Source organism: Alosa sapidissima, chromosome 10 (assembly GCF_018492685.1).
Source record: "Alosa sapidissima isolate fAloSap1 chromosome 10, fAloSap1.pri, whole genome shotgun sequence".
Classification (NCBI taxonomy): Eukaryota; Metazoa; Chordata; class Actinopteri; order Clupeiformes; family Clupeidae; genus Alosa; species Alosa sapidissima.
Genome location: NC_055966.1, coordinates 535,410 through 547,794, shown reverse-complemented (window position 1 = coordinate 547,794; position 12,385 = coordinate 535,410). Strand labels below are relative to the sequence as shown.

At 40.7% G+C, this 12,385-nt stretch overlaps 1 protein-coding gene across 2 annotated transcripts in view; it reads left to right on the top strand.

Moving 5' to 3' along the window:
* crppa (CDP-L-ribitol pyrophosphorylase A) overlaps positions 1-10,689 on the top strand; it is a 102,528-nt gene extending 91,839 nt beyond the window's left edge. The window contains exons 8-9 of one of the 2 annotated variants that reach the window (XM_042106979.1): positions 3,986-4,117; positions 10,113-10,689. In XM_042106979.1, coding sequence (XP_041962913.1) covers positions 3,986-4,117; positions 10,113-10,217 — 237 coding nt within the window. In that variant the 3' untranslated portion in view covers positions 10,218-10,689. The remainder of the gene's footprint in view (positions 1-3,985; positions 4,118-10,112) is intronic. The other variant, XM_042106978.1, reaches the window with a different exon arrangement.
* Positions 10,690-12,385: the final 1,696 nt, after the last annotated feature.

Sequence of the window (12,385 nt, the reverse complement as noted above, 5' to 3'; positions counted from 1 at the left end):
TCAATTTTGATGCTGATGTCATGATTTATAGTAGGTTTAGCTGGGAGGACCAGCAGTTCAGTTTTTGAGAGGTTTAGCTGGAGATGATGTGCCTTCATCCATGTAGATATGTGAGAGGCAATCCGAGATCCGTGCCATGACCAGGGGGTCATCAGGTGGAACGGACAGATAGAGCTGTGTGTCGTCTGCATAGCAGTAGTATGAGAAGCCATGCGAACGGATAATCTGTCCCAAAGAGGTGGGTAGATGGCAAAGAGAAGGGGGCCAGCACTGAGCCCTGGACCCCTGTGGTGAGATAGTGAGGTGCGGACAGCTGTCCAAGCCATGATAAGTTAAACGAGCGTCCTATGAGGTAGGATTCAAACCGGGAGAGAGCAGAGCCGGAGATTCCCATGTTTGAGAGTATAGAGAGAAGGATACGGTGATTAACCGTGTCGAAGGCAGCCGATAAGTCAAGCAGAATGAGTACTGATGACCGAGCTGTCGCCCTGGCTTCCTTTAAAACTTCTGTTACAGACAGTAGAGCTGTTTTGGTAGTGTGGCTGCTTTTAAACCCAGACTGATTTTGATCCAAAATGTTGTTCTGTGAAAGGAATTCAGAGACCTGTTTGGAGACTGCTCGTTTGATACCTTTGGATAGGAAAGGTAGAAGTGAGACAGGGCGGTAGTTCTCAACTTGAGCAGGATTGAAAGAAGTTTTCTAAAGTAACGGTGTTACCCGGGCTGTTTTAAACATTGTTGGAAATGTGCCAGAGGTTAGCGAAGCATTGATCACATGCGTGATAGCTGGTATGATGGTCGGGCTGATGGATTGAAGGGTCCAACGAGCATGTGGTAGGACGGCTACATGTCAGGAGTCTAGATACCTCGCTCTCGGAGAGAGGCGCGAATGCTGAAAAAGATGTTCCAGCAACCGCTAGAGTTTGTAGGAGTGCAATATCTGAGTCTGTTGTGTCTTGTGGCATGTAGAAAATTGACTGCTGATTGCCGCCACTTTGTTTGTAAAAAATGAGGCGAGGGTATCCGCAGTAAGGCTGGACGAAGGAGGAAGCAGCTGAGGGTTGAGTAGTGGTTTGAAGGTTGAACATTTGAACATTTTTCGAGTGTCTGTGGCTTTGTTGATTTTGTCATTGTAGAAAGCTGTCTTAGCAGCAGTGATGCTGGCTGAAAGGAGGATAGGAGTGTCTGGTAGTTTTTGAGGTCATCAGTTAGTTTAGATTTGTGCCATTTCCTCTCCGCAGCTCTGAGTTTGGTGCACTGCGATCAGAGGATATCAGAGGATGGATGAGAGTGTTTGGATCGAGCTGACCTTGTAGTAAGAGGGCACAGTTTGTCCAGAGCTCAGTGTGGAGCAGAACGAGTCTATGGCATCATTGTACAGTGGAGTTTAGTTATATGTTTATACTTATGTTTACCATTTCTGCTGTAAGTGCATGTTGTGTGTGATGTCTGTATGCTACTGAGACCCTTGAATTTCCCCTTGGGGATCAATAAAGTATCTATCTATCTGACCATCGGCTGAGGAGCAGGAAACAGTTCTGTCAGGCTGACGTTGATCCGGATGAAGAAGTGGTCGGAAAGATGGAGAGGCGTCACCATGAGGGTGTCTGTGGTGCAGTTCCGAGTGAGGATCAAATCAAACTCTTTGCCAGCTTTGTGAGTAGATGGGCTGCAAACCAGTTTGAGGTCAAAAGGGTGGATCAGGGCCAAAAAGTCCGCTGAGCCTGAGGCGTCTAAGTGGATGTTCATATCGCAGAGGACGAGTAGCGGACAGTCATGCTCAGGGATGGAGGACAGCAGAGTGTCTAGCTCGTCCATAAAGTCGCCTAGTTGGCCTGGTGGGCGTTAGATGACCAGCACATAGAGTTTTGCTGGGGCGATCACTGTGATGGCATGATATTGGAGATGTTGGAGATGAGCAGGCCCGTTCCACCTCCTCGTCCAGATGGGCGAGAGGTGTGGGAGAGCGTAAAGTTACTGGAGAGTGCAGCCGGGGTGGCAGAGTTCTCTGTTTGATCCAGGTCTCAGTGAGAGCAAGTTCCAAAGAAAGGTGGTTGGCATAGCCAGCTATGAAATCTGTTTTGTTGACTGCGGATTGGCAGTTCCACAAGCCCATGGAGGAGGAGGTTTCTGTAGGTGAGGACCGTTACTGGAGGTTAAGTAGATTTTTGCCCATTTTGGCATGATGCCACTTTCTGCGATGGCCGGTGATAATATGGTGGAACGGCACATTTTTTGCCTTTGTCAGCGCCTGTGCTTGCACAGGTAAATTTGCTCATCTTGACCGTGTCCGTCTTAAACGAGGACGGCTGAAAAGAGGGCTGACTCTTACGCTGGCGCTTCAGCAATAGCCTCTATTGTTATGATGATAGGAATTGAATGCAGCTGTCCTCGCGTCTCACTAATGATGAATCAGCGTAGACCGCCCTCTGACGTTAGCACAGCTTAGATTGTTCAAAAGGGTGTTAATTACTCTTAACTGAAAGTCCGCTTGCTCACAACAACCGAAACTCGCAGTTTCAAGTAGCCTAGTCAAACGCCCAGAGTTCAATTCTGATGAATTGGGGAGGATTGGCCAATAGTAGCCTATGTGTTTTTCTTTCCTCTCTCTCAACGCACTGCAGTTGTTGTCTCATGCACTGTAATAATAAAAGGAAGAAGACTTCGGATATTTCATGCATTGTAATAATAATAATACGAAGAAGACTTCGGATAACAGAACAGTGCATTTTCATGCACTGTAATGATTGAGAAGACCGGTTTATTGATAAATCAAAGTAAAAGTTAAAACGGACAATAACAAAACTAAAGTATTAGTCCATGAGCCACAGGGGGTCGTCACTACCACTTGGGCGGGGGGGGGGGGGATTCTCACTATATTTTTCTGAAAGCGACATATCTCTAGAGAATAAAATGGTATGATAGCAAGTTGGATCTTGTAGCCTTGTGGCTGTACAGGCCTTCAAAGTTGACCTCTGATTTGAAAAAAAAGGAAATTCCGCCTATTGGCTTTTTTTTGTTAAAACACTCATAAGAGCCCAAAAAATAAATGATCCAAACCTTATTATTACTGATGCATATGTGGTGTTTGATGTTGGCATACATATTTTGACTCATTATGTGATTTTGCTCTTCATTTTGGTTGATAAAATTCAAGATTTATGTGCAAAAAAAAGCTAATTTGAGTTTTCAGAGCAACGTGTTACGGCAATACCTGAATGCAGACCTTATTGATCATTACTATTCTAACTTCCTTACTTTCAATTGCGAGTTGAAATTAATGTTAAATGATGACATACTAGGTCTGTAGTACAAATGTTTTTAAATTGTAGCTGAACCGAGTACAAAGGATCTTTAGAAGGCTACAAACAAACACATAAACATACAAACACACACTACCTCCCCACTGGGAGTAGTTTTGCCGAATCCGGCACACCCTGGCCACATAAGGCCAGTATTTGCTACATCGTAGCCACCTTCCCCACTGAGAGTAATTGCCGCACTTGGCACACACTACCACTGTAGTAACTTCAAATGAGCATGTCAAGATTACACAGCAAGATAACAGCTCAGGACAAGACTCAACATAAAACATACACACGCAACACACAGCCATCCACGGCTCTCACTCAACCGTGGAGGCTGGCGGGAACAAAAGGGCCTGCTCTGACACCATCTTGAGCCTTTTAATGGCTAACCAATCAGACCCAAGCAGGAACTCCACTTTGGCAATCAGAGGTGGACGGGACCTGAAAACAGGAAAGGCAGAAGCACACAGACAGATGGCCAGAACACACTAGGGCCGTAACAGTATGAAGGTTACTTAACATTTTCTAATTTCTAGAGCTTTGCCTTGTTTCTCCTTGTGACTAGACTAGCCTTTATCCACATTTCAGGTCATAACTTGCTCCTCAGTTGTCCATCATCAAAATTAATGCTGAAATAAAATGTTTGTATCGATCTCCTCCCTTTGGTGTTTTTACAGGTGTACCTGAATGTGTCGGGTCAAGCCTCCTTCAGCCAAGAAAATGATGAAGCCTCTGCCATCATGACTTTAGCAGAGGATGCCCAGAAAAGAAATATTTTTCTATATTGTGTCCGACTCAGTTACAGTAAGGTATGTGCTGAATAATTAAAAATATGAAAGGGGAAATATTGTTTATTGCTATATTCTACTTTATATGACTAATGGGCTTGTAGATGCCCATTACTCAAAACCTTGTTGGATGCACAGACAAAAAATGTAAAAAATCACCAAAGAACATTTTTATTAGATTAGACCAGGGGTGGTTTTTCATATGGGCAGTATGGGAAGCATCTTTTCAAGGGCCTTAAGTATTTTTTTAGCTTTCATTTGCACTAATCAGTTTTCTGTTGCACATTTGCACATCGGGGCACCCCGATTTAGGCTACTTTTCAGGCACCCGTGCTTGCTGCTTAGAAGGTCTCTCACACAGAAGTTCAGAAGGGAAAAGAGGAGTGGCGGCCGGGGGATTAACTTTTTGACCATTGGTTGGCGGTGTTGAGGGATAGGGGATTTGATTCTGGAGGTCCCAATAAACCAGGCTTGTGCAAAATTCCGAATTTTAGAATGGATCTCCATTCAATTCACGAATTAGAATTTGAATTGAATTGGCTCCGCCCCACAGGAAGTTGAATTTGAATTGGAATTGGAATGGCAGGAAGTGGAATTAAATTCATGGCAATTCAAAGCAATTCCACCATAGACATAATATACATAGACACCGCATTGGCTGCTGGAAACAAGAAATGCGGCCGCCATCTTGGACTGGTCATACTCCTCGTTGCGTTGCAGCAGAAAACACAAGATGACAGCACTGTGCAGCATGTTCCTGCTTAAATCGGCGGACCATATTAGGGGGATTTACTTTTCACAAGTAAGATTTAACATTACCGTACTATTGGTTGTATTTTGTATTTTCGAACAATGTGGCCTGTATCATAGCTACATGTATGACCTTTGCAGCAAAAAAAAAACGTGTGAAAATCTGTTTGGTATTCAGTGAGGTATGATTAATTTAATGCGCTGACAGCTCATTGCACCAGCCAAAGAGATTACACTGAGTGGAGTGGATGACCGATCCAAGATGGCGGCCCCACGTCTCATCAGCGCTAGTAGGGAGTAGCGGTCGATGCCGCGTCTATGTATATTATGTCTATGAATTCCACAGTCACACAACAGGAAGAATGTGTTGAATCTCACATGCATTCAGTTTTGGGAAAGTTACTTTGCACTGTAAAATCGAATAGCTATTCTTACTTAAAATGTTTAGTTAGTATAACTTAGCTTTTTGAGATTACTTGGCTAAAAGGAGTAATTTAATGTTGAGGTGGAAAAGTGAACATGATCATTTAAATCAAGTAAACTATGCGATAACACTTTATAATAACTACACACACTTCATCATTTATTAAGCCTTTGTTACTTATTAATTAATGGTTTGTTCATCATTAGTAATTTCTAATTTATCATCAGTAAAGCATTTGTTTACACAGTTATAAATAGTTTGTTCATAGTAAATAAGCCTATATCTAAAATATGTTTATACATTATTATTAATACTTAATAAATGATGCAATAATATGTTGTTGATTAAGTAATATTTCCATTATTTAACATTGTTACATACACATGCACTAATGATTAGTTGTGAGGGTGAGGATACATATTTTATAAACCACTTCATAATTAACTCAGGAGTTACGAGTGGTTAGTTAATGATATTTTGTGAACTCATCTAAAGTGAGGACATTTTATGCCTTGCAACACATTTACAAATGAGTTATGAAGTTTACACTTGCATTTATTAATTTAGCCGACACTTTTACCCAAAGCGACTTACACATGTCAATGAAATTAAAGGGCAAGGCCAAATTGGTGGACGCCGGGGTTTGAACCCCCAACTTTATGGGTTACTGCATGTTAACCCGGCTCCCTATCCACTACACTACCTCTGCCCAGTGGTATTACAACAGTCAATTCAAAAATATAATATAGATATGTGTGTTTACTATGAACAACTGTGTAAACATGATTTACAGATGAGAATTAGGAATAATGCTTTACAAACGAAGAATACAGCATTTAAAAATAGTTTACAGCTGTCAGTGTGTAGTAGAAGAAAACAGAAACTCTTGCATAGTTGTGGGGGGTTTCTATCCGGCCCAAGGTAGTGTAGTGGATAAGGAGTTGGACCAGCATGCAGTAGCCTGAAAAGTTGGGGGTTCGATTCCCAGCTTTCCCTGTTATGTCAATGTGTACGTCGCTTGTCTGCTAAATGAATGAATGTGAATGTAATCTTTACAACTCATTTGAAAATGTGTTGCAAGGCATAGAAAGACCTCACTTTAGATAAGCTCACAAAATATCATTAACTAACCACTTGTAACTCCTGAGTTAATCATGAATTATAGTATTAGGAAGTGGTTTATAAAATATGTATCCTCACCCTAACTAATCATTAGTGCATGTGTATGTAACAACTGTTAAATACTAGAAATATTACTTCATCAACAAAATAATACTGCATCATTTATTAAGTATTAACAATAATTCATAAACATATTTTAGATATAGGCGTATTTACTATGAGCAAACCATTTATAACTGTGTGTACAAATACTTTATTTATGAGAATTAACATAGGAACAATGCTTTACAAATGATGAACAAAGCATTTTGTAATAGTTTGCAACTGGTTTATAATAAGAAAATGATTTAATTATAAGTGGTTGTTTCATTACTTATTAAGTATAAATCATGTACTTACAAACATATTTTTTGGATAGGCTTATTTACCTTATAATCCGTGTCCCACTGGTTAGCACTCTGGACTTTTAACCGGAGGGTTGCCGGTTCGAGCCCCGACCAGTGGGCCGCGGCTGAAGTGCCCTTGAGCAAGGCACCTAACCTCTCACTGCTCCCCGAGCGCCACCATTGTAGCAGGCAGCTCACTGCGCCGGGATTAGTGTGTGCTTCACCTCACTGTGTGTTCACTGTGTGCTGTTTGTGTTTCACTAATTCACCGATTGGGTTAAATGCAGAGACCAAATTTCCCTAACGGGATCAAAAAAGTATATATACTTATACTTACTTATAAATTATGTATGAACAAGAAATTGCTAATGATGAACAAACCATTAACTAATAAGTAACAAAGGCTTAATAAATTATGAATTGTGTGTAGTTATTATAAAGTGTTACCACCCCCTTCAGAGTAGCTCGCCAAATAGTCTACATTTAAACACAAATTTTCATAATATGCCAATTTCATTTGTCACTTGCTAAGCCAATTCTAATTTCCATTCAATTGGATTCACACATATCCTGCCCTCTAATGAAATGAAATTATTATTTGCCAATAATTTAAAGAAGTTATGCTGCTGTCTAATTTGGTTGGTCGTTGATATTAGCAGAATTCAGTGACGTTAGCAGAGACATTGGGCTAGTTTTATGATGTTAGCAGGCTAACGACCATGGCCGCAGAATGTAAGAGGCGGAAAACATACATTTTTCACGAGAATTGGGAAATAGACTTGTGCTTCACAAGTGTAAAGGACAAGTGTGTTTGTTTGATCTGTGGAGTAAGCCTGGCAGTCGGTAAAAAATGCAATGTGGAGCGCCATTTCACCACCATCCACATCACGTTCTCACAGGACTTTCCAGTCGGCAGCAATCTACGGAAAGAAAAGATCAAGGAGCTGAAAACACAGCTACGACAGCAGTGTCTTTTTACCAAACTAGCACAGAAGGCTACTGCTTGTACAGAGGCTTTGTTTAAAGTAGCGCACATCCTGACAAAACGCAAAAGAGGCCTTCACTGATGGCAGTGTTGTAAAGGAGGCCATGACCGCAATAGCTGAAACGTTATTCAAGGACCATAAACTGGACTATGCAAACAAGCTGTCTGATCACTTCGCAGACAACTCAAGCCAGGTACCTGTATTGAGGGGACTGAAACACATCACAAGCTACAAAGGCAACGGGACAAACACAGAAATAGCCTTCTCTCTAGCAAAAGAGCTTAACCACTTCTTTGCTTGCTTTGAGAAAACAAGCCGTGGCCTACTGGTTAGCGCTTCGGACTTGTAACCGGAGGGTTGCCGGTTCAAACCCCGACCAGTAGGCACGGCTGAAGTTCCCTTGAGCAAGGCATCTAACCCCTCACTGCTCCCTGAGCGCCGCTGTTGTTGCAGGCAGCTCACTGCGCCGGGATTAGTGTGTGCTTCACCTCACTGTGTGTTCACTGTGAACTGAGTGTGTTTCACTAATTCACGTTCAACGTTTCAGCTATTGCGGACAAGCCGTGGCCTACTGGTTAGCGCTTCGGACTTGTAACCGGAGGGTTGCCGGTTCAAACCCCGACCAGTAGGCACGGCTGAAGTGCCCTTGTGCAAGGCACCTAACCCCTCACTGCTCCCTGAGCGGCGCTGTTGTTGCAGGCTGCGCCGGGATTAGTGTGTGCTTCACCTCACTGTGTGTTCACTGTGAACTGAGTGTGTTTCACTAATTCACGGATTGGGATAAATGCAGAGACCAAATTTCCCTCACGGGATCAAAAGTGTATCTATACTTATACTTACTTATACAAACATCACCACCACACATACACCCTTGACTGCTCAAGGCCTGCGCTGACCAGCTGTCTACTGTGTTCACTGAATTATTCAACCTGTCCTTGTCTCAAGCCATAGTCCCACACTGCCTGAAATCGGCAACAATAGTCCCCATCCCTAAGTCCACCACCATCAGTAGTCTCAATGACTACAGACCCATTGCACTAACACCTGTGGTGGTAAAATGCTTTGAGAAGCTGGTCCTAAAACACATCAAGCACCACCTGGAGAATCATTTAATGAAAATTTTAATTTGCATAATGTAACTGCAATATCCCACCTAAAAACATACTTGATATGATCATTTGTTATATTTGATTTATTACACAGCTCTTCACAAGGCAAGTAGAACGCTCCATTGACTTCAATGGGATTTCCCAAAGTGGCAACGGAGTTTGTGCTTCTAATTCATATCACTACCCAAGGACTGGAACTTCGTTCAAAAGTGAAAGCAGACGGTTGATCAGCTGTGTTCTAAAGAATGTTTGATTCAAGTTCAGCGTGTGTTGTTGCGAACTTGTTTCTCAGCAAATGCCACGATGAACGGTAACAAAATAGGCTAGGCTATGTAGGCTAAAGTCATGTCGTGGGGAGTTTATCATTTCGTTTTGGCAAGTAGCCATGTAATAAGCGGGATAATGTATAGAACGCCGGTCATTATTGGGAAAATAAGTCCCTTCAGGGCAGAACCGGTTCACCCTGTCGGGACTTATTTTCCTAATAATGACCGGCGTTCTATACATTATCCCTTACATAATTTGAATAAAGCCATTAACTTATCTACTTACAGCCATATTATCAATACATTTCTTTATTATGCATTTATATTCACTAATATATTCAAATATGCAAATTATCTCATTAACTATGCGTGATATAAAAATGTCCCAAGCAGAAATGGATTTGTATACGAAAAAGTACTATAGACTCAATTGAGAAAAGTTTAGTAGTGACCTTAATCAGATCGTTCTGGGTTTTGCCCTGTCTATAACTACATGCCCTGGGCACTGTGCTGATGCATTATAACAACTTATACTTAGTGGTTTCAAATGATCGAATAATATCTTATAATGATTTTTAATGTGACATAGTTAAGTATGTATTTGCTTGCTTTAAGTAAAGTGTAGAACTGTGCATACCAGTATAAAACATCATAGGCAGGCATAAAGCAGTATAGACCGATAAAGTACTGAAGCCATGACATGCCGTTGTCAAGGCAGCAATTTCACTGGATTTAAACAAATCAATCTAACCATGGTGGTGAACATAGTGGTGTCTTCCTTAATCTATTTAGATTATTTAACGTTTCTATGATAGTATAATTTTTTTTTACATTGCAGGAATCACATACTCAATGTCAATGTCAATTTAGCACTTTGGTCAGTGTAAGCTGTGTTTAAATGTGCTATAAGAATAAATTGTACTTACTTACTTTTACTTACTCTGTGTTTGTCTGTGTATGCTTCTTTGTTTAGGACTCTACAGAGTGTGAGAGAACAATGAATAAACTATGTCAAATTACTGTGGCCCTCATCAGAGACCGAAGCGCTGCCTTCTCTGGACAAATGTTGTATGCATGAGCATACACACACTTACAGACACTTACTCTGACAAAAATGTCAGTCTATAATAATAATAAAATAATATTAACTATATAATTTTATAATGGGATTAATGTATGGAAAATGTGTATGTAGGTTGTTCATAACTACTTCCTTAGAATGAATGTAAATTTACATTTACTAACTTTTCAATGAATCTTGAGACATATACCTTTACCTTTAACATCAAAAGGTGTCAATAAACTGTGGAACCAAAAAAAAATGTTTCGCTGTCATGAACAGTATGTAGCCTATGGTAGTTATCACTCACATTCCAGCAAACCCTCCACCATATCAGGCATAACTGTAGGTGAAGTAAGTAAAGGGCCGTTCACACCAACTAAAACGATAACGGCAAATCAAGTATTGTCCTAGCTAATATAAATGATGACATCGAAACATAAACTATAACGATAATGACATTAAGAATGATTTTGTTAGGGATCACTTTCAGTTAAGTTAATGAAGCCCCCATTAAAATGAGACATTGAGAACTTTGAAAATGCACTGGTAGTTTATTTACAAGACGATTTATACAGACAGTACCTTCAGGAAGTTTTACCGTTCGCTGCCATCTTGAATTTAGTCACGATAAGTTGAGCGACGAGTACGAATGAACAGGTATGATAAGGGATCAGATTCCAAAAACAATTCCATGGAAATGCATGGATTCCAGTTGCTGCTACTGGAAGCAACTGGAATCCATGCATTTCCACAGAATTATTTTTGGAATCTGATCCCTTATCATACAGTGGGCATTACTTCACGCATGATTCGCAGGTGACCTCACGCACGATCACGCGACTTTAATTTGTATTTCTCCAGTGACGCTGCAACAACCCAAACAACCACCAGATGGCTCTTGTGAGCAGGGTGTCTCATAAAAAGAAATGGAGCCTGGAAAACCATACACAGACTTCACTACAGACTTTAGCAGACTGGTTTAGAAATAATTTAATAGCCAGAAATATGCATGCCCTGCCCTAATAAAGAAATATTTGGTTAACTGCGAGTGAATCCCATTTGCAGCCGGAGAAGAAATGTATACGCCCTGGCTGTCAGTAGACGGGAGAGGAGCGCACAGTCTACAAACGCGCGATGCTGCAGCTCAGCGATTTAAAATGGCTCAAAACCACTTTGTATTTGTATTTTCATGAATCAAAAATTACATTTTTAGTCAGATAATGAAGAACACGTCAGGTTCATTAAAAAGTATTTTCTATGCGTCACGAAAGGCTTCAGAGGGTGGGTTACAGTTAACACGATAGTACCAAATGTCAATAGCCACAGAATGGACTTTGTTTGGTATGTTTTAGGAATCATTAGCCTACATGCTTTAGGTTACTTCAGGACATGGCCGCCGTCACCAGTATTGCCACGGCAATACTACTTTTCAAAGTAGGCTAGTATTGCCTGGCAATACTAGTTTTCATACATGAGGTTACAACATTGATCGATTAACTAATCAACATTAATTAGTTATTTGATGATATTAAAAAGAATCGGAATTATTTGTGGTTGACCTGGAAATTTTAACTTGGTGATCAAAAAGTTTTGGATTTCATGTTGACCGCGACTTCAGAGCATTGTTACGTTGTGTCAATGTAAAGTTAGCTAGCCTAGTCTAACCACAGTAGGCTCACGTTAATTTAATGGGCTTTGAGACATCTGTTTTGTCTTGTGACAAAGTCTCCTGGTTCAGTTGTTTCCAGTTTCATAGAAACAAGGGTGTTACATCCGAAGCGCACTAACACATTTTCCTTGTAGACCAAGGGTGCAGGGGGGTGCTGAGGGTGCTGCAGCACCCCCTGCTGGCAGGAGATAGATTTTTAGAAAATATTATATATATTTTTAAATAATTACTAATTCGCTGTCTGACATTATTTATATTTTTGTATGTGAAATGATGAGTCAAATAGCAAAAAAGGGTTATGGATAGGTTTGAATATAGGCTACTAAAAATTAACAGTTATAGTAATCAATGTGAACGTGAGTCAGTTACTGTAAGCACCGTAGCGTGGTTTCATCTATGTGATAGCGATCAAGTGTGTAGGCCTACGGTTGATATAGGCCTACATATTCTATGCGATTTACACGTTCAAAAAAACCATTGATAAACTGAAAGAAACTTTAATTGTGTTTTACAG